Raw genomic sequence first — 25,755 nt, forward strand, 5'->3', positions numbered from 1 at the left:
CTGCTTTAGGAATGTGGCTTGAAAGGTGGTTTGTTTTGTTCTGGGTTGTGACCACAAGTGTGTTGTCTGCTGGGTCAGAGCATGGTTACTTTTGGATAGTTTTTCATGGCTAATCCTGCACCAGGTGCATGCATTCCTTGGATTAACTCTGGGAGTTTGGACCTGACCTGGGAGCAGATGCTGCGGAGGAGAGCCAGGCACACGTTTGTGGCTGCTCTTGCGTGTGAGCTGATCTCAGGCAGATTCTCCGAAGCAGAGGATTGCTCTGCAAGGTTTGTTGTCTGAACTCAGTTCTGGACCTCTGTGATAAAATGAAACCCAGAGATTATTTCCTCTGATAGCGTGCATTTGGATTTTGTTTGGCCCATCACTGCTGAGCTGCAGTGTTTGTTCATTTGGCAGTATTTTTGTCATGAAGATAGTTCCTACTGAGTGGACTCCAGCTGTGGACTAGACTATAAAACCTTCCCAGTCTTGTTTCTACACAATCAAATCTTGTCTGCAGTTAGTGAAGTAATTTTGATGGTGATAGCTGCTTAAGCCTGACTAGGGCATTTACTAGTGACTCTCTAAAAGAAGAGTTTCTCACTTATGAAATGGGAAATCTTTCAATTATCAGATGCATATTATTCCCCAGTGCCTCACAGAAGTGCCTGCTCTGCAACTCACTGATTACTGGGAAAGGGAAGGGGATAAAAATAAACTTGCCTCTTGTGGTGGCTGGAGACTTGCTGATCTTTGTGAGGAATTTTTTGGGTGGGAAGATGTGATGTCCTCATTTGCCAACTGTCTCCTTGCCTTCAAATGCTTTGCCCGTGTAGTGCCTTGCCATAGCAGCAGTGGCTGTCCTGCGACGCTGGCCGCTCCATTAAGCGTTGTCTTAATGGCTTGTGTTCTTTGCAGTTGTATGAAATGCACATTAATGGGGACAGCTTAATGCCATCACCCTGAAGTAATGAATTGGTATGGATTGCCATTACCATTATAGCGCAGTTAAAAGCCGTGTTTGTTTCCGATTTACATTTCCCAGCTTTGTAAGCAGATGGGTTTTCAGGCCACGCAGTTGGAAGGAACCTGGCAATTCAGCTGCAACCTCCTTATTACAGTGTTCATACAAATAGCAGCTCCAGGGGGGTGTTTTGTTAGACTCAGAGCAGTCAAACAATGCATTTCACTTGATCATGATGCTGCAAACTGTATTCAGGGATCACTGTAAATCCAGTGTATCCTATAAAAAGCTGGAAATGTATTGTCTATGTAATACAGCTTCATACAGCTGCTCTTGACAAAAATTGTTACTCTTTGGGCCCCATTCAACTTTTCTGTTGTAAAAGTATCTGTATCCCTATAACCTCATGTGGATTTATATAAAAAGGTAACTTGGAAGTACTGGGAGAGTGTGGGGTAGTTAAGTTTTGTGGACCTAAATGTATTCATCTTCTAATGAAAGTTCAAAGCACCTCCTACTTTTCCAAAAGGCTTCATTGTCTTAAGCAGTTGCCTGTCTAGCTCCCAGAGTGTTGCCAGCATAGCTGCCATTAGTAAAGCTGAAACATGGTAAGCTCTGGATGAGCAGCAGAATTGCAATGGATCACTTTAGACAGTGATTTTTTTGCTTTTTCCATTTCATAGGCTGTCTCATCGATCTCCTCTTGATCCTGTAAAGACAGGAGCACTCAGCCCACTTTCTGGGCTCTGAGTCCATACCAACAGATCTGTAGGTCACTGCTTTAGAGGGTGATGCTGTCTTGTACCACCTATAGATTTTTTGCTTAGCATGTCAATGCCTGAGCCTTTTATTCCCTCTGGCTTTTACCAAGTGGAGGACGAATATTCTTTTCCTCATAATTCGCTTTTTGCTCATGACATTTCTTTTGCTTTCTCTCTTCTGCTTAGGTTGCTTTGAATGTTGCATTAAGTGCCTAGGAGGAGTGCCATATGCTTCACTCGTGGCAACCATTCTCTGCTTCTCTGGGGTAGCTTTGTTTTGTGGCTGCGGCCACGTGGCGCTCACGGGAACCGTGTCTATCCTCGAGCAGCACTTCTCCACGACTGCCAGTGACCATGCTTTGCTGAGTGAAGTGTAAGTATTCCTCTCATTCCCATTATTCATCATAACACCCTCATGCTAAATGAGTAGAGATGGATTCAAACCTCAGTCTCCATCCCTGAGTATTAGGTTGCTTGTTTTTGTAATGGCGCTCAGTCATTTACTGGTGTTCACATTAAAGAGCCAAAGTGTGTGTCCCAGTACACCTGCTTATACTGGGACCAGCACTATTTAATGTCTTCATCAGTATCACAGACATTGAGTGCACCCCCAGCTGCTTTGCAGATGACACCCAAGCTGAGTGGTGCACTTTGCTTACCTGGAAGGAAGGATGCTACCCAGAGGGACCTTGAAAGCCTGGAGGAGTGGGACTGTGTGAACCTCGTGCTGTTCACCAGCAGCAGGTGCAAGGTGCTGCACCTGGGTCAGGGCAATGCCCAGTATCAATACATGCTGACAGATGAAGGGAAGGACTTGGGGGTGCTGTTGGATGAGAAACGGAACAGGAGTTGGAAATGTGCACTCACAGCCCAGGAAGCCAATTATATCCTGGGCTGCATCCAAAGCAGCATGAGCAGCAGGGTGAGGGAGGTGTTCCTGTCCCTCTGCTCTGGTGAGACTCCACCTGGAGTCTCAACACAGGAAAGCCATGGACCTGTTGGAGGGACTCCAAAGGAGGCCACCAAGACGATCAGAGGGCTGGAGCACCCCTTCTGTGACAACAGGCTGAGAGTTGGGGCTGCTTAGCCTGGAGAAGAGAAAGCTCTGGGGAGACTTCAGAGCAGCCTTCCAACACCTAAAGGGACCTACAAGAGAGCTGAAGAGTGACTTGTAGCAGGGCCTGTTGTAACAGAACCAGGGGTAACACTTGTACTTTAAGAGTAGATGTAGTTTTTGTTGATGACATATAGTTGGAAGGTATGTCAGGAATAACAAAAGAAGCATGGTTCTGACCATCCCTCTTCAGAAGAAGCTGGACTGGTATATGAGAAAAAAGAGAGAAAAAACTGGAGAGATCTACAAATGTAGCCTTTAGATATATAAGCACAGGTGAAATATTTGGGCCATTTATATTCCCAAGGCTTCTCTGTGAGGTCAGAGGAAGGCCTGGGGTGCTGCCTCAGGTCCCATGTCCAGCAGCCAGCCTGGCAATGTGCTGAGGAGCCCCTGTGATGAGCATGGCACATACAGCACAGGCAACAAGCCTGACAGGTGACATTTGAAGACTCTGGTATCAGGGCCCTATGCAGCACACTTAATTCTTATTTTCTCTTAAATTTCTGTTGTCACTGACTCCCTGTATACGCTTGCAGGTGTAGACCTGCCAGTTTGCTGCATGCCCTCTGAGCACTGGTGCTGGTCTCACAGCACCATTTCAGGGCTTCCCCTGTCCACAGGACCCCCTGTACCCTCACCTGCTCTGGGACTGCTCCCCACTGGGGTTCCCCCTTCCAGCACTGCCCACACTCAGTCCCTGGCTGTGGCTGGCAGTGTGTCCCCAGCTCCAGGGCATGAGCCACCAGGGCCCTGCAGTTAGACACAAAATTAGTGAGAAAATGTAAGCAGCTGTTCTTCAGCAACTGGGTAACAAAACACCCTGTGCTTGCATCAGTTTCCATTTGAGCAAAATAGAAGAAATTGCAAAAGCAGCAGTCACAGGCAGCAAGTTTTATGTTTTGGGGAGTTGTTGACAATGTTTCTTGTCATGTCAGCACCAGCAGCTGGGGAAATGCGTAATTCCTACCAAAGCAGCTCAGGGCTTGGCTCTGTGGAGCCAAGGGGGAGAAAAATACATTAGTAACACATCCTTTGGAATAGACTTTTTAAACCAGTTTTCCTATTACTAATTTCTGGTAGCATGCATTGGGTCTCTCCTGGACTATTAATGATGGTGAAATGATTTCTTCTATACTCTCTCAAATCCTGAGTTAATTTTTTTGTTCTTTACAGCATAGATGTAACAGATTTATCCAGTTATTTTTAATCAGTTTGGAAAACAAAGATAACATTTCCCACGTAAAATTTTAAATGAGCAATGTCCTATTTTGATACAAGGGTAACATTTAACTATATAAATGGTAGTCACCAATTTTCCTTAAGGTAAAACATTCAGATGCTCTTTGGAGATCTATGCCAGCAGCTACTTGGTGGAGAGTGGCAAGAATCAGAAAAAATATCTTGAGCAAAGAATATTTATGCTCAGAAAACTGGTAGTGTGGATGTATAAAATTAACCTCTTGGTTCTGTGAACAACTTCATCAAAAATAACCATCCCAACAATCAAATTCATTTTAGGAAGTTCCAGGGAAATTTTGCTAATAACAAAATATGACTTTTGAGGACCAGAAATGTTGTATGGAAGATCTGGAATTCTGGTCCTCCAAAATAATTAGCTTTGGATACAGAATCCGATTGATAATATTTCATCTACCTATTCTAGCTAAAGGAAAAATACTGTTAGAGTGTCATTGCTGATGGTAGATTTTTTTAAAAAATCAAGAACTTTCTCAAATAACATCTGAGGGAAGTGCTTATACCATGTGCCCTGGGATGATCTTCCTCTGAGTGGTTCCAGAGTACCTAAAACGGCAGCATTTCCTAAATAACTCTTCCATTAAAAAAAAATAAATTAACATTTTGAGGCACTCAGCAGTGCTGTGACTTAAAGCACTGAAACTACCAGCTCACTTGGAATTACCCTTCCAGGCTGTAGAGCAGCCTCAGGAGAAGTCACTGCATGAAGTTTGCTGAGTTTTGTATCAGACAAATATTGCTGAATTCAGAAATTTTTGCAAACATAAGTTAATCGGATTTCATGGGTGGAGATGGTGAATTTCAGGGACTGCTTCCTTTCCCTAGGCCAAAGGAATGACCACAGAGCCTGGCAGTTCAGTCAGGGGTGCAGCTCCAGGCTTTGCCTCTTCAAAGCCCTGCATTGTCCCTGTCAGCCAGTCCCAAGTTATGTGTCAGGAGCAGTAAGAGGAAAAAGGAAAACCTCCATGGTGGAGGTGTGAGATTGCAGCTTTACCATGGTGACTAACACCAGTGTAAGGACTGCAGCACCAACAGGAGATGCTCAGGTGGATGTAGGACTAATGCACATCAGATTGCTTACCTGGGAAGGGGCACAGTTGTAACAGTGTTTTCCTGCAGTCTGCTTGCTTAAAATGCTAAGGAGCCTTGAACTTTGTTTCTAGGAGTTGTCTCTCATTTATTCTAATTTGAGAGGACTGACTTTGTTTTTATAGGACTGAAATCTAATTACATAATTTCTTTCTTTTCCATTTTAGAATACAGCTAATGCAGTATGTAATTTATGGCATTGCATCATTTTTCTTCTTATATGGCATAATCCTTTTGGCGGAAGGTTTTTATACAACAAGTGCTGTGAAGGAGCTGCATGGAGAGTTCAAAACAACAGCCTGTGGCCGCTGCATCAGTGGAATGGTGAGTGGGGTCAGCAGTGGGAACATCAGTCTTTGCTGGCTAAAACCTGTTGGGCTTGGTTTGACTCCTTGTGGGTGATCAGGGTCAGTCCATGGCTTGGTTCTCCTCTGAACTTCAAGAGTGCTTGGTTAAATCAAAATGCTGCAGATAGGCTGGGTGGGGGCTGCCATGGCCTCCCCTGTCATAAAGCTGAACCCACTGGTCTAAAGTAAACTGAGGAGACTGCTAATTTTAAAGCACTTAATATGAGCCAAAATCAAATTCATACTTTTAAACATGGAACACTTGAGTGATGCTTAAAGGCCGACTGTAAAATGGCTGTGGTTTGCAGAGCTATTTAAATATCAAACTGTAATGGCTCTGACTTCCATAGTCAATTTTGCTTGAGTGTCTGGATCCTTCAACAAACAGTAATGAATGAATGAAGCTTCACAACATCTTTGCACTTGAATCAAGTATTGATTTGCAGATGGCAAAAGGCAGACAGATAGAATAGCGAGGCTTTTTCGCAAAGCCCTGAAGTTACCAGCCATATTCTCTTCAGCATACTTCTGTGTTAGAACAAAATTGTAAGCAAAGTTTAACTAAAAATAAAACTTCAGATTCTCACCCACGTTGTCCCCAAGGGCACACTCTGCAAGAACAGCCATAACTATGTTTCTGAGAGAAGATTTCAAAGCTATTACTGAAAATCTGAATTCAAAGCTCGTAGTTATGGAGGAAGCTAAGCAGTATGACAGATCGCCCACGGGAAAGTGTGGGTGAAAAGAGAAGAGGCTTTTGATGTGATTGTTGCATTTTAATATACAGTCTATATCCTGAACTTAAAAAATATGTACTTTCAGCTGGTTAAATACAAAAGAGATGCATGTTTATTTTCATGAGAGTTAGCAATTTTGCACTGTGCTGTTGGGTACTTACTGAATTTTTCAAGAGCTAATAAAAATAAGGCATCTGATAATTTTCCAGTTAAGCAGCTATTTGCTCTGTTTTTTTTTTCTCTCAAGTATGGTCTTCACCAAGGAGCAAATTTAGATCTAAAGCAGTGATCTTTTGGATCTTTTCAAAAGATCCAAAATAAAGTAGAAACATACACATCCATGCATCTCATTCGTGCAGACAATTGCTTGTGCAGTTGAGTAGTGGCAGGCACATGATTGTCAGCTGCTTATACAAATAGCAGTGTGACACGTGGAAATAGGGCAGAAAAATGTGTTTTCATGTTTGTCCATACAGTGAAGGAGAGAATTTACCAGCTGAGGAATGGCTTGGAGCTCTGATAAGCTGCATTAATGTTTGGTGGTGACAGGAAAAGTGCCTGTCTGCTGCTGTGTAAAACCTTAGGGCTAGAACAAGGTTTGTGAGGAGATAAAATGTTTAACAGACTAGTGACTGCAGCTGAGTACAGGCAACAGGCATTTGGACATACAGTGACCTTTTGCCATTTTGATCAAGAGCTCCTCTACTTCTTTCATTGCATTACTGAGCAAAGTCCTGAAATGCAGTCCCATCTTGCACAAGGTTGCTACAGAAGACAAACTTCCATCTTCCCTGCATTATTTGTGTTGGCTCTGGTAATGCAGAATAGCCATTTCCCACAGTTATCACATTAAATGTGAGAGTGAGTGTATTTTTTCCTGGCTATTTTAGGATTTAAAGGCTTTGTGCACTTCCTCTCATGCACACTTCCACATACACATATGCAAACTCATGTTGCATTGGTAGTGTGTCTACAGAAATCCTTTAACCTGGACCACTTGGTCCTTCCCAAAATCCAAAGAGAGGATTTTCAATTCTCACACAAAACATACAGGTCTGGTGTGTGGTGCTGTCTAATATGAAATAGGTTATTCCATTTGAGTTGTCTATAAATTAAAGTCTGGGGTTTTATGTGCCACGGTTTTGCAAGAACTTCCACCTCCCCACACACCACCTCCCTTGACTGAAACCTAACCAGATGTTCAGCTTTTGCTCAAATACTTGTAGGGTTATTCTGGAAAAAACCTGTGGGGATGCAGAAACTTCACCACTTCAGCATTAGTTCAGTCCCTTGGTTTGGGGTCAGGCTGAGAATGCTCCTCCCTGAGAGCCTCTCCCCTCCTTGCTCTTGTCCTCTGGCACACAAATTTTAGGACAGCAGGGCACCAGTGCTTTACTGAAAGTGAAGCCTTTCCAGCCCACCTCCAGCTGAGAGAACAGCCACAGCAAACAGTGAAAAGAGAGCCCAGGAGATGTGACAGCATTCCCCCACCTTCCAAGTGGGATCCAAACCCTGGTCTCACCAGGAGGAGGGAGCTAGGAACTGATGCCAGAGCTACTGTTTCACCATAACACTTTGAAGAGGAGGGAAAAAGGGAAGGAGCTTAGTGGGAGGAGGAAGCTGGAGATTTGCAAAGCAATCAGTGCCACATCTTTTAATCTAACCAAAGAAAATGCATGTATGTAGTGTTGTTTTTTTTTTTTAAGAGCAATCCCAAACCAGCAAATTTTAGTGGATAAATCCATGATTTTCTAAGGTGAAGTAATTAATTTTCTGCTTGGCAGTGAGTATTAGACCAATTGAATCCTTCTGATCTGCTCTTAACGGTCATGGCATGTTTGCAAAAATAGGTATTTTCAAATGTTACATTCCAAATTGATTTCAATACATCGGGGAGTGTGGGGAAGCTCTATGAGCATTGATTCACTGCATGGTTTTGATTTGCAAGTTGTATAGAAATGCTAGTATGTTACAGTTAATTTAAAAAAAAACCCTTAAATTGATTTTTGTTGGAATTTATTGGTTTTAGCCTACAAGCAGCATCCCTGCTTAGCTGAGAATCTTGAGAAATCAATGGGCTGCTCTTTCACATGAGGGCAATCTGTTTACTCAAGCAGGCTGATGAAAAAGGAAATGTCTGAATTACTTTCTCTGTAGTACTTAAACTACCAAAGTATTTGTAAGCAATGAGAATACTGATTTTGTGCGCTTGAAAATGAAATGCTTTCTCACTTGAATTCTGAAAGTGTGCTTAAGATTACTTTGAAGCATTTTTAAGGATAATTTTAGTCTTTTCAAAGAATAAACACAAAATGTTTGTGTTTTCTCTGCCCAGTTTGTTTTCCTCACCTATGTGCTTGGAGTGGCCTGGCTCGGGGTCTTCGGCTTCTCTGCTGTGCCTGTCTTTATGTTCTATAACATCTGGTCAACTTGTGAAGTCATCAAATCTTTTCAGAGCAATGTGACAGTTCCAGGGGACCAGATCTGCGTGGACATCAGGCAATACGGTACTCGTTTTAATCCTGATTAAATCCTTTATCCATCCTCCCTGCTCTGTCTTCAGTAGTTTTGTCTCAGACTTATCAGATGAATCAAATGCAAAAGCATCTTCTGTCTCTGAATGTGCTATTACTTTTCTAATTAATTCACATTACACTGATCTCTTTCCAGATGCAATCAATTTAACTGAACTGACAAGTCACTTATCTGAAATGATTTTGTACTGGTTTCCAATACTGCAATATTAGGTTTGAAAATAGATCAGCCTCAAAATAAACTGCTTGGACACAGTGCTGAGAAATAGATAACCAGATTGTGGGTTTTGAACCCATATGCATATATTCTGTTCTTTCAGAAAGCTGTTTTACATTTAAAGATGAAGTAAATGTCTGAATGTTGCTCTTACAATTACTTTCAGTTAAACAAACAAAAACCTGCAATTAAAGTCTGCCATAACTAATAATGAATTAATACCACTTTCTGATGACACGTAGAAATCTGAGGGAGCTGGGACAATAACTTAAAATAAGGTCAGGCTTTTAATTTCTTAATGGTGAGTTTTTCCTGAAGTTAATCTTTTCAGCTTCCCTTGTGCAGAAGATCTTCTGTCACCATTACTTTTGGCTTCATTCTAGCTAGCATTTTCTAGGAATGTTTCTTTCTTTGGACTAAGTCATTCAAAGCTGAGAAAATGGATTCAAAGTTGAAAAAGTAAGAAAGCTTGACTTTGCTCTCCTGTCCAGGTAAGTGCAGTGGAAGAAAAGATGCACTAATTTTAAAAGCAAGTCTTCCAATCAGTTAAACATATACATTCTATTTTAGCAGCTCACAGCAAGAGGCTGGGAAGACATTTTCTTCAGCAGCAAAGCCTAGGAGTGAAGGGAGATGTGCTCCTCCACCTTCCTGCTTCTCCTGGTTGTTTTGCAGCTGTATTAGTGCTGTATAGGGTTGTGTTGCTCCCCTGATCAGTAAAACCATTTGGGTTTCAGTGCGTGATGGGAGACAGCAGCTCCCTAACAGACAACACTGAACTTTCCTCACATTTTTGGGTGGAAGCAGTAGCTAAAAGGCTGGAATTGTAAGCAGCAGTTGCAGAGAAGAAGCTGACTTGGAAGAAAATCCTATACAATCTTTTTGAAAGCCATGCCATCCTGAGATAATGGCAATGACCTCCCGCATGTAGAATTGCTAATTCCAACCAGCTGGGTTGAAATGCAAAATTTCATGGGAAAACAAACTGGGTTTCTCTTAATTCAAATAGGTTTTGCTTAAGCTTTACATTTGTTACAGGTCTAGAAGTTTATGTCATTTTGAATCTGCTAGATTCTGTTGACTTTTCAGACTTTGCAATCATGTAAGAAAAGTAATTGGGAGTATATGAGGTGCAGCAGACTGAACTTTCTTGTAGCAGTGTTCACTTGATGCTTTTTACCTATTGGAACTAAATCAGAAAAAAATCCTGTAATTCTTCCCTCTAGCTCTGTATTCACACCCTTCCACAGTAGTTTCTTGTTCAAGTAGAACCTCATCTAGTAAGTGCTACCCTGAAAGGCGCCAAGTACCTCTGAGATGCAGATTCTCTCTTCTGTGCTGAGTGAGGGAGTAGGCAGAGTGTGCAACTGGACCCAAAGTGCAAAAACCCAACCAACTGTTTGGCTGCCAGATGGGAAAACCACATCTGAGATCATGCCTTCGCAGCAGCCCTCAGTGTGAGGAGAAAGCATAACCTGAGAGATTTGTTTGAATTCCTGCTGCCAGCTCCAAGCTGTTCTGGTCAACGCAGGGACACCCAGAATGGGAACACAACTGGCAAGTGGGTGAAAAAGATGAGAGGAATAGACAGCATGTGTTGATTGCTAAAGTTAGTGGTTTCTTTTCTGTGGTATTTCAGGTATTATCCCTTGGAATGCTGTACCTGGCAAAGCCTGTGGCCCAATTTTAGAGAACATCTGCAACACGAATGAGGTACAGAAATGTAACCTGTGTGCAGCTTTTGCCCACAGTCACTTGGGCATCATGTAATAAATACTTTATTAAAGTTTCTGAAGAGAACTCATGCTAGTAGTATAAAGAGATTGCTTTAACTGTAACAATTAAGTAACTGTTATATCATCCAAAAAAAGTTCCTTTCAGATTTTTATTTTCTAAAGCTTTGCTACCATGTTACAAAGATGGTTTTGTTATCCTTATTCTCTTGAACACTTGAAAAGCATTTTATTATGCATTTCCTAATGCATTCCTAATGAATGACTTCAATGTTTTTAACATCTTTTTTCTCTAGTTCTACATGTCTTATCACCTGTTCATTGTGGCTTGTGCTGGAGCTGGTGCCACTGTCATAGCATTGGTGGGTAGTATTTTTTGTTGTTTTATAATTAAAAGTGTTCATTTTAGGCTTAAGATGCTTTAATATTAAATTTTGTATATATAAAAGATAATGATACTAGACATGGGGGGTGGTGAGGTGTAATCACCATTATTTGCTGTTATGGTTTGGTCATCACAAGTCAGCAGGTCCCCAACTTTTGCTTTAGGAAGTCACTTTAACCCACCTCCCCCTTAGAAAAAGATGATTTGCATGTCCTTTCAAAATCCTACTTCTATCCACTATTTCTGCTTTTATTTCCACTATTTATTTTCATTTTGTAGTTTATTTGATCAGCTGCTTATAACCTCTTGGTTTCCTTTGCCTGGAGCCAGGCAGATTGACTGGTCCAACCCTGCAGTGCCCGGTCCAGGTAGCGCGGGCGGGGATGACTCGTTCCCATGGCTAACGCTTCCTCTAGTGGCCAGCTTCTAACCTCGTGCCAGCCAAGCCCTGGTGTAACACTCACAACTGGCTGACAACATGGCCTTAGGGCTTGCACTGGGTTATCCTCCCCAGAGAAATGGCAGGTTATTTATTTGCATCTTCACCCTGGAAGGAGATCAGAGTAACATCTGTTGTAAAAGTATCGAGAGTTGCCCAAGTGGGCTTGAGCCGTCACCTTGTTGTATCTTACTCTCCTGTATTTTGTTCTCTTCCACCAGCTGATCTACATGATGGCTACTACATATAACTATGCTGTTTTGAAGTTTAAGAGTCGGGAAGATTGCTGCACTAAATTCTAAATTGTATAAGCCCAGTAAAAAGCTGCATTGCGTAGCTTGAAATACCACTGACACCCTAGACTAAAAGTCTAGCTTTTTGGATTTTGTTACAGTAATTGTAAATAGCTTCAGTAAGCATCGTTTAGCTTATCAAATTAATGAAATGACTTCTTGTATATGAACTATGATGTGGATGAGATCTGGCTATTTTTTCATGTTGAGAGGATTCAGTTACTGTAGGGGTGTTTATAAAGCATCCTTCTGAAAAGGGGATGTTTTAATTTCAGGTCTCCACTTGATTTCTGACAGTCATCTCAAACAAATACTGGAACAGTTCAGGGTCAGACGCATTAATTTATTCTTCACCATGAACACCAAATACAAATGCCCCTAAGCATGCAAAATATATATGGTGTGAAAGAAAAGGAATAATCAAGTAGTGCCAGTCTGTGTTGGCAGAGGTCAGAAGCCCAGGTATTATGAATTAATTTGCTTGTGTTTCCAAGTGATTCCATGGATGATGAAATCAATTATTTTCTCTTACTCTTAAGTGCATGCCAAATGATACTCTTAATCTAAGAAAATAAATCCTTGTCTTAGCTCTGCGTAAAACAATCACATTTTTTCTTTTGGACCCTGAACTAATAAGAAACAGCATATAAATAGCTTCTGTTCTTGTATGGCTGCACTTTAGTAACTGATTTCTCAGTAGCCAGATCTCAAAAATGTAAGTATGACTGCACAGGAAGCAAAACCATGCATAGATCACAGGGACCTGTTCACAGTGTTGGGGGGAAGAATGAAGGAGAAGTGAATCAGTGTTTTCAGATGTAGATGTTTTTGCATGAAGTATGGGCAAAAGAAGTTGGCAAGAGACGAATGCACAAACTAGAAAAACAAACACGTAATAATTTTAAAAAGAGAACCGTTTGCTATATACAACTCTTCACCTGAAGTTGGACAATGGAAGTTTAAAATGTAGCTATAAAAATACAGGATTAAGACTTCTTAACCCAGACATTGCATGCTTTTGCTTAGTTTTGGACTCATGTTTTGATGTTTAATTTTTCGATGTGTTAATGTAGCCTTGTTCACGTAAATAAAACGGTTCACAGTTTCAGGTTTTCTTCCAGGGGGAGGGTGGAATTCTCATCTGCTTGTTGGGGGAAAAGACCTGCCGGGCTCTGGGCTTGGATATGCATAAACACCACGACCTTAGAGAGCAGTTCTTCTGAGCACCTCGTAGTTTACAGATTCCATATATTGCCACGTACAAAACTGTTCTCCTGCTTCCCCCCATTCTGCATTTTAATTGACCCGTACAACTCTGTAGCTCACTTTAATATTGTTGTACTAACTTTCTCTAAATTGTGAATAACAAACTGAATTATTAGCATGCCAAATTATAGAGATCTTTGAAAAATAGCCTCTGTGCTTGTTTTCATAACAGAATGCTTATTAACGTAGAATAACTATTTTTTGGTCGTTATTTTAAAGAGCGTCTATTAATCTGACTAGCAGCTTGCTTTGCCTCTTGACATGCTCACTCGCCATCATGCTCACCCTTCTCTTCCAGATCCACTTCCTCATGATACTGTCTTCTAACTGGGCCTACTTAAAGGATGCAAGCAAAATGCAGGCCTACCAAGATATCAAAGCAAAAGAAGAGCAGGAGCTTCAGGATATCCAGTCTCGGTCAAAAGAGCAACTCAATTCTTACACATAAATGTTTGCCACAATAATTCACCAGAAGAGTTCTGTAGCTCTGACAAATCAGCAAATAGCTGCTCTGCAGTACAGATGTGTGTCTAGCAAACAAAATTAGAGAGAAGTGTAAAAGCTTCACATTCCAGCTCCTGGAAAACTTTTTTAGGGAAATCATCCCATTGGTAATCTTCCATCCTTTCTAAAAGAGAATGGAGGGTTTATTCCAGGCATTTTAAAAGGCAACACTTTACAAAAAGTGACCAAATTATTCTTCTTTGAGACTTGGTATTTAATATTTGACTTGTTCCAGAGCATGACGCCCTGCCCCAGCCGAGCAGGCAGCAGATCTGTGCAGACCTCGGGCACGTGCAGGGTGTGACTGAGCCCCTCCCCAGGGAGCCCTGCCCAGCTGGGATTCCTGGGAGCAGCTCCTGTGTGTGTGATGGCACAGCTGCAGCAGCTCCAGGTGGTGCAGGGGGTGTTTGGGAGTGCCCCACACCTGGGCCATGGGAGCAGCTCTGCTCCTGTGCCACCTCACAGCCCTGTGCTCACCTGAGGGTCAGGCACATCGCCCAAGTTCTAATCTTTTTATTAACTATTTAATGGAATGTAGATCCCTGGATCTGGATAATGATCCCCTTCTTTGAAAATAAATGTCAGCTTTGCCTTAATATTTATTTTCTATAAATGTTGTAGCATTTATATAGTGGCAGGAGACCATTATCCTACATTTTAAGTAAGTGAAAGTGTTACCTTATTAAAATGACACTGATCTGACAATTCCAAATGAGCGGATGAGAAAGTTTGCAGAGTTTTACACAAACAATAAAATTTGCAGCCATAAAAATAATACAGGATGTCCACCTTTCTCTATCTTGGTGCTTAGCAAATTTATAGTCAGTGCTTACGTGTTTTCCTTTTTACAAATTAATTAGCACACTAAGAAAACGTGGTGTTCAGAAAAAAACAACAAACAAACTGGTGCCATTTTAAAGTCATTTCCCATAGAAGTCTGCCTTCTAATTAATGGTTTTTTTTCAGAAGCATTCAGTGATATCTTGAGTATTAGTGATGGTATATTTGGTGTTTGTTCTATATGATATATATATATATATATAAATGTTGGGGGGGGAAAGTAAAAATACATCATTCATTTGAAAAAATTAAATATTCAAGTCATACCCCTGCTAAGCTGACATGTGGTTTGGTAGTTTTGACTGTTTGCTGAATATACATCAAAGGAAGCACAAATTCCTTCAAATCAGTATTAAGAGAAAAGGCATTTTTTGGGGGGTATTAACTTCAAATATAATTTCTTTTGTTAACTATTGAAAGTTAACTATTGAAGTCTAATTTGACAGTTTCAAAAAAGGGGCAAAGTTGATTGATGTAGAGCAAATATGACAAAATAGCCTAGTGTATGTTCTTACCTGTTGCATGAAGGAGACATTTCTACAGCAATGCAGGTGATGTTCTAGCCCAGTGTTTGCATAAGGGTAATAATGGAGGCAGTGTCTTAAAGCCTAATTCTTTTCTAATTCAGTGTAGCTATTACTGGGAGTTTTTGAAGTTTTGTTTAAGTAGTCTAATATTTTTATGTAAAGAGCATTAAATTTTGCTATGTATAAATTTTTGTAACCTAACAGTGAATCAATATTTTCTATCAGTGCCAAGGGCTTCCTGTAGTTACATCCAAGTGTTAAAATAAATATTTGTAGATAATAGCCAACACTTGTGTATGCTTATTTGAACCCAGACCTACAGCTACTCCATGGCAGTGCATCTCTAGGCTTTATGTCTCTATCTGAGGTGAAACACGTTCTGTTCCAGAGCTGCCTGCCCTCCTGCATGGGCAGGGCTGCTCTGCAGGTGCAGCTGCAGCAGCAGCAGTGTGCAGCATGCAGTAGTGGTAGTTGTTCCAGGCCAGCATAATGCAACAAGCACCACCCCTTCCCCACATCCGACTGGAGCAGCCACTCAGAAATTCTGTAAAGGCCAGAGTGGCTGCAACAGCTAATTAAGCAGCATGCAAAATCAGAGTAACCACCACATCACATTTTAGCTTCATTTCAAAAAGCAAAGTTTCTATCTGTCACAGTTTTGGTACATTGTGTTTAAACATCCAGAAAATTCAAGACAGAACTTTGGTTTTTTGCCCCTAAATTCTGTCAAACTTGGCTTCATGTTCTTGTAGTTAGGTCAAGATGAGCAGCCTCAAATGCAGTGCAAGTTGTAATATATGCTGCCACCCAAAATTACTTCATTGATAAAAACTACTGTATTTTATACTGTAAATAAAGTTTAATGATCTTGCCTATAATCTACCTACAAAATACAAAGCTTAAATAAAGATGAGTTAAATAGCATTTTTATTTTAATCTCTCCATTCTGGGCTGGTTAATACCAACGAGGTGATACATGAGAGGGGCTGCTTTTGAAAGTGGCTCCTGCCCCTGCTGTGCAGCAGAAGGGACACCTTAATTTGGGTCTGTCACACTCAGTGCTCTGAAGCTGTGTGAGCCAAGTGCCTCCACGGGACACCTTTAAAAGCAGGTGATGATGAGGGAATTTTTTTCTTTCATCCACACTTTGAAACACTGGGGGACGGGGGTTGGCAAAATTGACAAAGTTTAGAGGAATTCAGTGCCAACACAAATCTACCCAAACATACTGATCAGTTTCTGTTCCCTGCTTTGTTCTTTCTCTCACCCCACCCAAGAGCTTCCTCCTGGACTAGTAACATCAGGACTCCCTGTTTGAAATGAATGACTGAAGTGATGAAACAGATCAAAATCCGCTTTATTAATTTATAATTACACAGCCTACAGTGTTGGTGCCTAACATTTATTAAAGGCACAAAACTACTTTAAAAATATCTCTCATATAATAATAAAAATTAAAAAATCAGTTGCTGTTGTTCACCAGAAGCTTTCATCCACATCTCCATGAGAAATGTCTGCAAGACTGTATTGATTACAGGAGGGAGGAAAATAAAGTGGTATGAGTCCAATGTAGTTTATCTTAAATCTTAACAGTCATTTTAAAACAGAAGTTAATAGACTGCCTTTGCTGTTTCAGTGAACTGCTGGCAATAAAACCAACCCAAAAGCAGGAAGATTTGGGCCTTCATTAACTGAAAGCCATCACCTATACCTCAAAAAGCAGAACTATCTTCTGTAGTGCTCACTGAGTGAAAACAACACAACTGCTGCCAATTCAGGAGCAGCAGGGTAGGGTCTGTTATGTTTAACAGCACAGACAATAGTGAATCAGAACTATGGTTACAGTGAACCTTTACAGGTTTTGTTTTCTAACTGCTCCATATTTTTTTGCTTATTTTCAATTCTACATCTTGGAACAAACTGAAAGATTTAGAGGAGGATTGTTTAGTTTTTCTCTGGCAAGCAACTAAAACAAACATCTGTATTTATCAATGCCTAGAGAGAACCAGAGGAACTGCCTGGGTTGTTGTGACTTAGTGCAGGCAGACAGAATCTCTGAATAAAAGTCCACAATGCTACTGAAAAATCAAAGCTAGGAACAGACTATGGGTGAGGTGCAGCACAGACAAACCCAGGTGACATCACCCAAGAACAATCCCTCAAACTCCAGCTCCCTGTGAAGGAAGTTGGATGCTGCTCAATTGCAGATAAAAAGTTGTGAATGCCACAATGACTGGAACAGATCATAAAGTGCAGCTCTCAGATGTGAGTTACAGTGCTTAACTTGCATCTACAAGAATTGGAAGGATCCCAAATTTTTCTGACACAATTGCTTTTGATTAATAATTTATTTTGGTTTCTAAGGAGGCAGGTGTCTCTTAACATAATTCATACTAAATCTATTACAACTATATATTACAGTTATTATTTGTTAATATGGAGTAGTACAAGTGATTAATACATGAGCCTTACCTGTCATCATTTTCAGTAGATAGAAGTCCTTCTGAAGGTGATGCTTCTCTTATTTCTTCTTTTTTTGAATCCTGGTAAGCAAGAGGAAAACACACTTTCTCTAACCAGTTAGGTCAAAGTGACCTAATAATAGCATCTGGATTTTTAAGGCTCATAACTGAAAATAAAAATCTTCTGAAGGACCAACCCTATTTCTACAAATGCTACACTGGATCTAGAATAGTAAAACTTTGGAAATTTAGATTGGGATCATGTCTGAACAAAAGCATCCTGCATTCCTTCAGTGAAGTAATGTCCACCCATACCTCTTCTTTAACAGTCTGATTTTCCATTTTGCCAGAATGAATTTGTTGTGTTAGAGGAACACAACCTGACAGGTTCAAACTGTATTTAAACACAGTTTAAGCTAAAAATTGAGGACTTTTAAATACTGTCCTAGTACCTTAAAAACAAACTAACAAACCCCTCACCCAGAGGATACCAGCAACCCTTACAGAACAAAGTTTTCCATGTTTTTCTTTTAGATCATCACACTTTTCCAATACAAATCCAAACACTCTGCTCTGCAGGATGTTACATAAAGTTTATAAATGAAGAAAAAAATAAATGTGAATATGGTTTTCATTCTAAGCATGCTTAGCAAGACAAATTTGGTCAGTAATATTTTTGGGACTGTGTTTTGAGAATAATCACCTTGTTTGCCAGTTCCTGCTCTCTGCTCTGCTGAATTATTCTCATGTATTTTTCTAATGGATTGGAAGGAGGATCCTTTACATTATTTTCAGCAGCAGTCTTACTATGCTCAGATTTTACTCCCTCTTTATCTTCTATTTTTTCATCTGTTTTCATCGAGTCTTGGATATACTTTAAGACACAAAAATAAATACAAATACTGATTAGAAAAATACATTTATACCTTACTACCTGCAATACATGCATAATTTCACATTAAACTCAGTAAAACACACCAATCTAAACAGTATTAAACAGGACCTAAAAATCCAGAACATTAAACACTAAGTGTTTAAGCTCAAAGGGATTTAAGCAAACTCAAGGTCTCCTTATACTCTCTGCTTCCCAGAGTACCCTGGAAGTCCTGACAGATGGACCTGAACATATTTTGATGGTGTCCCCACCTGCAGTGGCCACACCACAGAGACAGCAAATGTTCAGCTTGTTCCAACAGCACGGTGACAGTGGCCATAAAATTGTAGCTTCCAGTTACATGAGGCAGGGAAAGAAAGGCATTTGTTTCCAGTGAAAAAGTCACTTGGCATAAGGAGACACTCTAGTGAGGCTCTGGTTAATCACACAAGTACATAAAATAACTTATGTACTCTCTTACTGTCTCCTCTACTACTTTCACTTCATGGAATAAAAATCTAATTTTATCCAAGTAACACAAATAACAGTCTAAAATGCAAGTCACTACAAAGCTGCATTACTGTCAGAAATTAAATTACCGCTTCTTCCTTAAGTTTTTCCACTTCTTTTTGCTCGCTTTCCAAAGCTTCCTGTTGTTCTTTCTCTTTCCTTTCTTCTCCTGCTTTCCTTTCTTCTTCTAAGTTTTTCTCAACTTCTCTGTTCTGTTCTTCAATGTGCCTTTGATCCAGCACCACTGTGAAAAATGATTTCAACATCTGTAGTTTGATTTATGTAGTTCAGTGATCACTACAAGAGCATACAAATCAGTCCCAGGTTCCTGTATAACGTTAACAGCAAAGGAAAAACAACTGCATGTATTGTTTGCACATACACCAAACTTACTCTTGGGTGTGGGGTAATGTGTTTTCCCACCTCCAAACATTTTTTAGTCTGATAAATGACTCACCAAGAGTTAAGGAGTAGAGCCAAAGTACAGGCCAGAGATTTGACAGATCTGCACTTCTCATTCCTGTCATGGCTGTTCTTATTAAACAAACCTTTATTATCCCAAAGTCCATGTTACTGTGTTCTTTCCCCCTATACAGTGTGGTTGGATACAATTCTTCATATTTACAAAGCAAAGTATTTAAAACCCCTTGGAAAATTATTGCAGGACCTGCAGCTGATACGACCAATGTATTTAAAAAGCTGTGTACAAAGAACAGCATGAGATAGCAATGGGAGATGGGCAAACTAAGGACTGGCAATCATAAGAAGCTAGAAAGCCCTTCTGTGAATAAAAAGAACCATATTGTTTCCATCCAGAACAATTAGAAAGGCAGCATATGCTGACTATATATGAGATATTATTCTCATCTAGCCAAAGAAATAAAACTGCATTGTGATAACACAGTTCACCAACATAGTCAAGAATATTTTTTTTTTAAATCCAGACAAGCAGTACATAAAATACTTCAAAACATTTAATGTCTCATTCCTATCAAGTGCAGAAATTATATTTAATAATTATCCTAAAGAAAAAATAATCATCTCACAAGAAGCTGGATGGGGGGTGGGATGGGTGGCAAGAATGTTTAAATTAAAACCAAATTTAACTAAAACCAGGATGAAAAAACTCATCCCTATACAAAAAAAAAAAACAAAAAAAACAAAACCCACCAAAGGAAAAGACTTCTTTCTCTTTATTGCAGAAATGGCACTTTCTGGAAAATTTTTAAACCACACCAGCCTACATACCTACAGGCTCTTAAATATTTGGCTGTGTTACACATTTGACATTTTAAAAGGGTACTTTCTTTTGTGTCTGAGCTGAGAACTCACATAAGTCCTGCAGTGAAGTGGCTGTTGCTGGCACAGGGGCTGTGACACAGTTTCCATCAACAATGTCCCCAGATGGATGCAAGACATCACTTTCACACTCCTCTGGTATGTCCCCCTGATCTGGAGAAGAAATTTGAACAATGGCTTCATTATATTGTAATTGCAAAAGTGGAGCACAGCAATGGACAGAGAGTGTGGGAATGGCTAAATTAGAACACAAAAATATCAGCACTAATTGAGCTTTTTCCCTTCAACTTGATCATCTCCCTGAGAATTAAGCATTATCATAGGCTGTACTTGCTTCCTTAATTACAGAATTGTTAGTTTTGAAATTAGCTATTGGAACACATTTGTTTATAAAGCCCAAACTGTAGAAATATACAACAGAAACCCAAGATGTTTTCATTTCTTTACATAATCAAGATACAAGTAACAGGAAAATTGGATATCCAAGTTCAGTTCACTGTTTTTATGCATAAAAAATAATCTTTAACTATTTGGTCACACAATCTTTAATGGGGTCCTTCCCTTCTTCAGTGCACAGGGTGGATGCTGTTAACTCAGATATTGTACTATCTTTTCCCTGTGCAAGGCTGGCTCTGAATTCACAAAACCACAATTACTGTCCTTCCTCTTTGATCATTGCTGTGATATTCAACTGCTTTAAAATTACTGATTTGCAAATATGCAGACTGCTTTTATCTCATTTGATGTGAGACAGAAAAAAAGAGATAAAACAAGATATGGCCATTACCTCTAGCTATCCAACCTGAAATGCACAGAACTAATCTCCCAAGCACTTTGTGTAACAGAGCACAGATACTCTATATATCTCTTTAGGTTTTGGGTAAATCTTTAGAAAACATCAATTTTCATCCTTTATATACTAGCAATGTCTCAAGCTTTTTTTCTTTTCCACATAATAATAAAACTGAAATATTTTACATTAAAAAGCCCAAGTCAACCAAAGTGATCAGCCTCTCTCTCTCTCTGAATGGTTTAAATATCTTTAAATTAAAACTCTTTTAGAGGAACTATAGATGAAAGCATAACAGAAAATTTCTGTCAAGCTGTCATTCTAAGTTAGGAGAATGTTTTCAGTTTCTTACCAAAGCAAGAGGAATTCCTACCAGCTCCACCTAGGAAAATAAGTTCTATATATGGGGTGTTTTGTAAGACCAAAATAATGGGCTATCACACTCAAAAGTCTATTCTGTTTTGTTGCGCTCTCTTAATTATAAAGCTATCAACAACAACATTATTTCCATATGAGGCACCAATAAGCATCAGGTATATTTAAATTTTAAAAAAAAATCCTTTCATAAACTTGTAACAGTTAAATATTACTTCTAACTTCAAAATTACTGCCAATAACATAAACAAACAAAGAAACCCAAACCAGAACCATCAATAGTAAGAAAACATCTTAAATTAACTACTCTGCAAAGGAGAAAAAAGGTAACTCTGTAAGTATTTAAATTTTTTAAAAAATCCTTTCATAAACTTGTCCCAGTTAATACTACTTCTAACTTCAAAATGACTGCCAACAACATAAACAAAGAAACCCAAACCAGAACCATTAATAATAAAAAACAAATTAACTACTCTGCAAAGGAGAAAAAAGGTAACTCTGTAACTTTCACTCCCTTTTTAAGGGTGGACAGCAAGAGATGCATTATGCCCTTAAGACAAGCACATCACCCAGAAACAGTTGCTGCCAAGATAATCTGATGATCTTTTCTTTCTAGAGCTCACTCACAGTAGGACTAAAAGACTTCCATATTTTCTGGTATCTCCTTTAAGGCACTGATTTATTTTTTTTTACTGTTATCAACTCATCCTTTACTATATCTTTTTCTGCATTTACTTCTTAGATTTTACTTTCTTACCCACCTTTCCCTGCAATTTCTCCTGAGGCACCTCCTCCCCTTTTCAGCCCATCTGATTTCCTCCTGCATACCAAGATTGTCTTTTGATGCAGGCTCACCCCACTAAAGCACTGTTGATTGAGAAATCATCAGCATGTGTGAGCTCTTACAATTACTGACCACCACACATCACCAAATGATTCATTAATACCTTACCTGGGCACAGCATCTACTCAGCCCTAATTGCCAAGAAAATGCCAGTCTGTTGTCATATGTAATAAAAGAAAAGTGAAATATGTAATGTATTCCCAAAAGTCTCCCATACAAAATTTAACAAATAAATATAAGTCTAATTAAAATGTGAGATGAGTAGAAGCCATTAGTGGCTACAGGCTTGGTTCACATTCAAATAATGCATTTAAAGCTTATAAAAGAAATAAATGAGAGAAATAAAACCAGCTGAGTAATGAGTAAAGCTTCACAGAGAAATGCACAGATGAGGCATTCTCTTCTGCCAGTTATCACTAAACACTATCAGCACATCTGCTATTTAAACAAACATATTTTTGGTTGCTTGCTTTTAAAATACTGAAAGCCATATTCTCACAGGGTCAGGAGTGAGGAACAAGGGCTCCACTTCATCTTCCATATGACCTAACCACAACCCAAAGAATAAGCCAGTCTGGGACCCAAGAAAACATTCACACCAGACAGAACCACTGGTTTCAAAGAAAATACCCCAAACTCTCCCAGACAACAACCACAATCTCTCCACCAGCCATGAGTTTAGTTACACCACACAATGCCACATTTCCACCAAGCCTCAGGACTTTACAGACCTCATGAAATCTGGAAATAGGAAGGGTTAGCTGGCTGTTCACATCTTCCTCATTGACAATTTCATTTACTTTAAACCCACAGTTTCATGGAAGATAAGGCTGCTAAGGTTCAACATTAGGATGCCACTCAAAACTAAGTAAGTTCTGTAACTGTGCTTCTACTTCTCACTCCATATACAAATGGCTATAAAGGACATCAAGATTGATCACCCTCTTCTTTCTACACTACCTTAGTTACATCAAAGATTTTTGAAAACTGACCCTGCAGCATACAGAGAGAATGAAACATTTCATAGCCTGCAATCAACAGAGAGAAGAAATGCAAATAAATGAAATACTGACTGCAGAGAAAAAAAAAGGACAAAATTTAGGTTTCAGTAACTGAAACACATGTTTCAAAGCTACTCAGAGATGCTGATTAATGATGTTGATTAATTAACAGTATAACTGCAAGAGTTCTTTCTTTCCACATTTACATGCAACCTGAAGCAACTTCTAATTCATACTACTATTTAAGCCTCAGTTACTGAAGGAAAAGTCAAGACTGCATGCAACAGCTACAGAAGCCTGTCTTTAGGCTTATGACCTGGTTCTAATTTATGCAGCAAATATAATAATATAATATAATTTAAGCCTCAATTTAGTTCACATACTAATACACTTTTCTGTTTAAAAAAAAATTCTACACCATTTTAAAACATTCCAAAGCAACCATCAGACCTTCAGCATTAATCAGAACAAGGTGATGCAAGATTTCTGAACAAATTTATGTTATAAATTTCAGAACCAACTCAATTTAATGTCTGATTATTACGATATACACTTACCTAAAGATGCAATAATGAAGAAATTTAATACCCCATCATCTGAGACATTGGTCTTCCCTAATTCCAAAATCAGTCAGAAATTTTTCTCTCCATAGTCTTAAAACTATGAAGACAGTTATCCCGTAACTGTTAAGCCCTAAGGTGTTAAACAAACTGTCTGAAATGCACTAAAACTTACCTTCAAGAGTAGAAACGTGTTCTTCAAGATCCTCATACCTTAGTTTCTCTGGTTTGTGAATATCACTGAGATCTTGTTTATCTGTTTGTTGACTCTGAAGTCTGAAAAAAATAAGGAAGAATATAAACAAGTACATAAATATAATTGCTGAACTTCTACAAAATAGCCATCTGAAATTCACTCACATGCTAAGCAACAGACTAACCAAACCTAAAATCCGTGAAACTTTCTGACTGAAATTTAAGCTATTTCAATCCAGTTCTTACCAAAAGTCCACTGCATTCCCCTTCAGCCTTTCCCCAAGGTCTTTATGTGACATAATTTTATTACATTAAAACAAAATAAAAAGAGTAACAGAAAACATAAAAAAATGAGAAATACAATAAATTGTGACAGTCAACTGAAACTAAGAAATTTGCCTTACGAAATAGCCATCTGAAATTCACTCACATGCTAAGCAACAGACTAAACCAAACCTAAAATCCATGAAACTTTCTGACTGAAATTTAAGCTATTTCAATCCAGTTCTTACCAAAAGTCCACTGCATTCCCCTTCAGCCTTTCCCCAAGGTCTTTATGTGACATAATTTTATTACATTAAAACAAAATAAAAAGAGTAACAAAAAACATAAAAAATGAGAAATACAATAAATTGTGACAGTCAACTGAAACTAAGAAATTTGCCTTTTTAAGTTTTGTGTTACAGTTTAACTCCCATTTCGATGTCATCTTAACAGATGTGTTTGACATGTATTAGGATTAGATGTCTGGCAAAACAAGAGATGCAGGGGTGAAAATCTGGGTTCTATCAAAATGGGGTTAGTGTCCTCATTCTAAATCCCCATTTATCTCATCAGAAGGATAATGTGAAAGAACAATGTCTCCCACGTGACCCAGCTACTAAACTCTGACCAGAACCAGAACAGCAAAAGGAGTGCAGGTCACTAATGAAATTCAGCATCAGCACTTCATAAAGGAGCTTACTTCACACCAGCTGGTGCTCTTCATCACAGCCTGTTTGTGCTTACCATTTCTAAGGAATACACGTCTTCCATAGGGCAAAAGTGGAGAACAGACAATACAAAACATACCCCCAACAATGAGATTTGTTCACAAACAAAAAGTGAATCTGGGCACAGATAAATAAATCTGCATTGCCAGAAGGATAGTTCAGTGATGTCAGTGTGGAAAAATACCCTGTAAATTAAATAGGACAGAGTAAATTATATTTCAAGATTTTAGAAATCTACTTCATGTTTGGAGTCTTTCCTTCATAGAAATGGTAAGTGCTAAATAATTCTTAAGGGTGCAAACTTCAAGGACATGCATGTCACTTCAATACTGTGTCCTGCAACACTGATAGAAAGACAGAGAACCCACTGCCTCAGTAACAACATTCAACTGGTTTCTTCAGGCCTCAACAAACAAACAAACAATTAGGTAATAATCTGCCTTACAACACTGGTCTTCCTGTCTGTGTTTACGGTTTCCTTCACAGCACTAATATCTTGGAACATGAATAAACAAGGAGCTCCTGTAGTAGCAGAAGCAATTGTTCTTCCCCACTGACCAAGGTCTGACTTCTAACAGCTTGTCACGGATGTCACAGCATCATATTCACTTGTCTTGCCTTTTCAGTGAGGTTCCCATTGCCACTTAAAATCTACAGGTCATAAACTAATCCCACAATACACATCAGTGATGTGGCATTTGCCTAATAATAAGAGTAAATAACTGGAAAAGCCCACACAAGCATTTCTCAAATATTTCATGTAACAGAAAACAGTCCAAGGCACATGAAATTAGAAAATACGCAACAAAAGAATGTTTTTCCTTTGAGAAAGTCTTGGGAAAGCAGCACAATTATTGG

The 25,755-nt window shown here is 39.3% G+C and overlaps 2 protein-coding genes across 9 annotated transcripts in view; one reads left to right on the forward strand and one right to left on the reverse strand.

Moving 5' to 3' along the window:
- Nucleotides 1-15,919, forward strand: part of GPM6B (glycoprotein M6B) — a 107,667-nt gene extending 91,748 nt beyond the window's left edge. For 4 of the 5 annotated variants that reach the window (XM_039714255.1, XM_039714258.1, XM_039714254.1 and 1 more), the window contains 6 exons: nucleotides 1,897-2,083; nucleotides 5,341-5,497; nucleotides 8,593-8,764; nucleotides 10,648-10,721; nucleotides 11,038-11,103; nucleotides 13,423-15,919. In XM_039714255.1, the coding sequence (XP_039570189.1) occupies nucleotides 1,897-2,083; nucleotides 5,341-5,497; nucleotides 8,593-8,764; nucleotides 10,648-10,721; nucleotides 11,038-11,103; nucleotides 13,423-13,572 (806 nt within the window). In that variant the 3' untranslated portion in view covers nucleotides 13,573-15,919. Of the gene's footprint in view, nucleotides 1-1,896; nucleotides 2,084-5,340; nucleotides 5,498-8,592; nucleotides 8,765-10,647; nucleotides 10,722-11,037; nucleotides 11,104-11,786 lie in introns of all 5 variants that reach the window. The other variant, XM_039714256.1, reaches the window with a different exon arrangement.
- Nucleotides 15,920-16,333: 414 nt separating this feature from the next.
- OFD1 (OFD1 centriole and centriolar satellite protein) overlaps nucleotides 16,334-25,755 on the reverse strand; it is a 29,106-nt gene continuing 19,684 nt past the window's right edge. For 2 of the 4 annotated variants that reach the window (XM_039714251.1, XM_039714249.1), the window contains 7 exons: nucleotides 23,886-23,986; nucleotides 21,283-21,312; nucleotides 20,174-20,293; nucleotides 18,931-19,085; nucleotides 18,161-18,331; nucleotides 17,468-17,538; nucleotides 16,334-16,517 (listed from right to left, as the gene is read on the reverse strand). In XM_039714251.1, the coding sequence (XP_039570185.1) occupies nucleotides 16,472-16,517; nucleotides 17,468-17,538; nucleotides 18,161-18,331; nucleotides 18,931-19,085; nucleotides 20,174-20,293; nucleotides 21,283-21,312; nucleotides 23,886-23,986 (694 nt within the window). In that variant the 3' untranslated portion in view covers nucleotides 16,334-16,471. The remainder of the gene's footprint in view (nucleotides 16,518-17,467; nucleotides 17,539-18,160; nucleotides 18,332-18,930; nucleotides 19,086-20,173; nucleotides 20,294-21,282; nucleotides 21,313-23,885; nucleotides 23,987-25,755) is intronic. The other 2 variants (XM_039714253.1, XM_039714250.1) reach the window with 1 other exon arrangement.

Source organism: Passer montanus, unplaced genomic scaffold, assembly GCF_014805655.1.
Source record: "Passer montanus isolate IOZ18808 unplaced genomic scaffold, ASM1480565v1 scaffold3, whole genome shotgun sequence".
Taxonomy (NCBI): domain Eukaryota; kingdom Metazoa; phylum Chordata; class Aves; order Passeriformes; family Passeridae; genus Passer; species Passer montanus.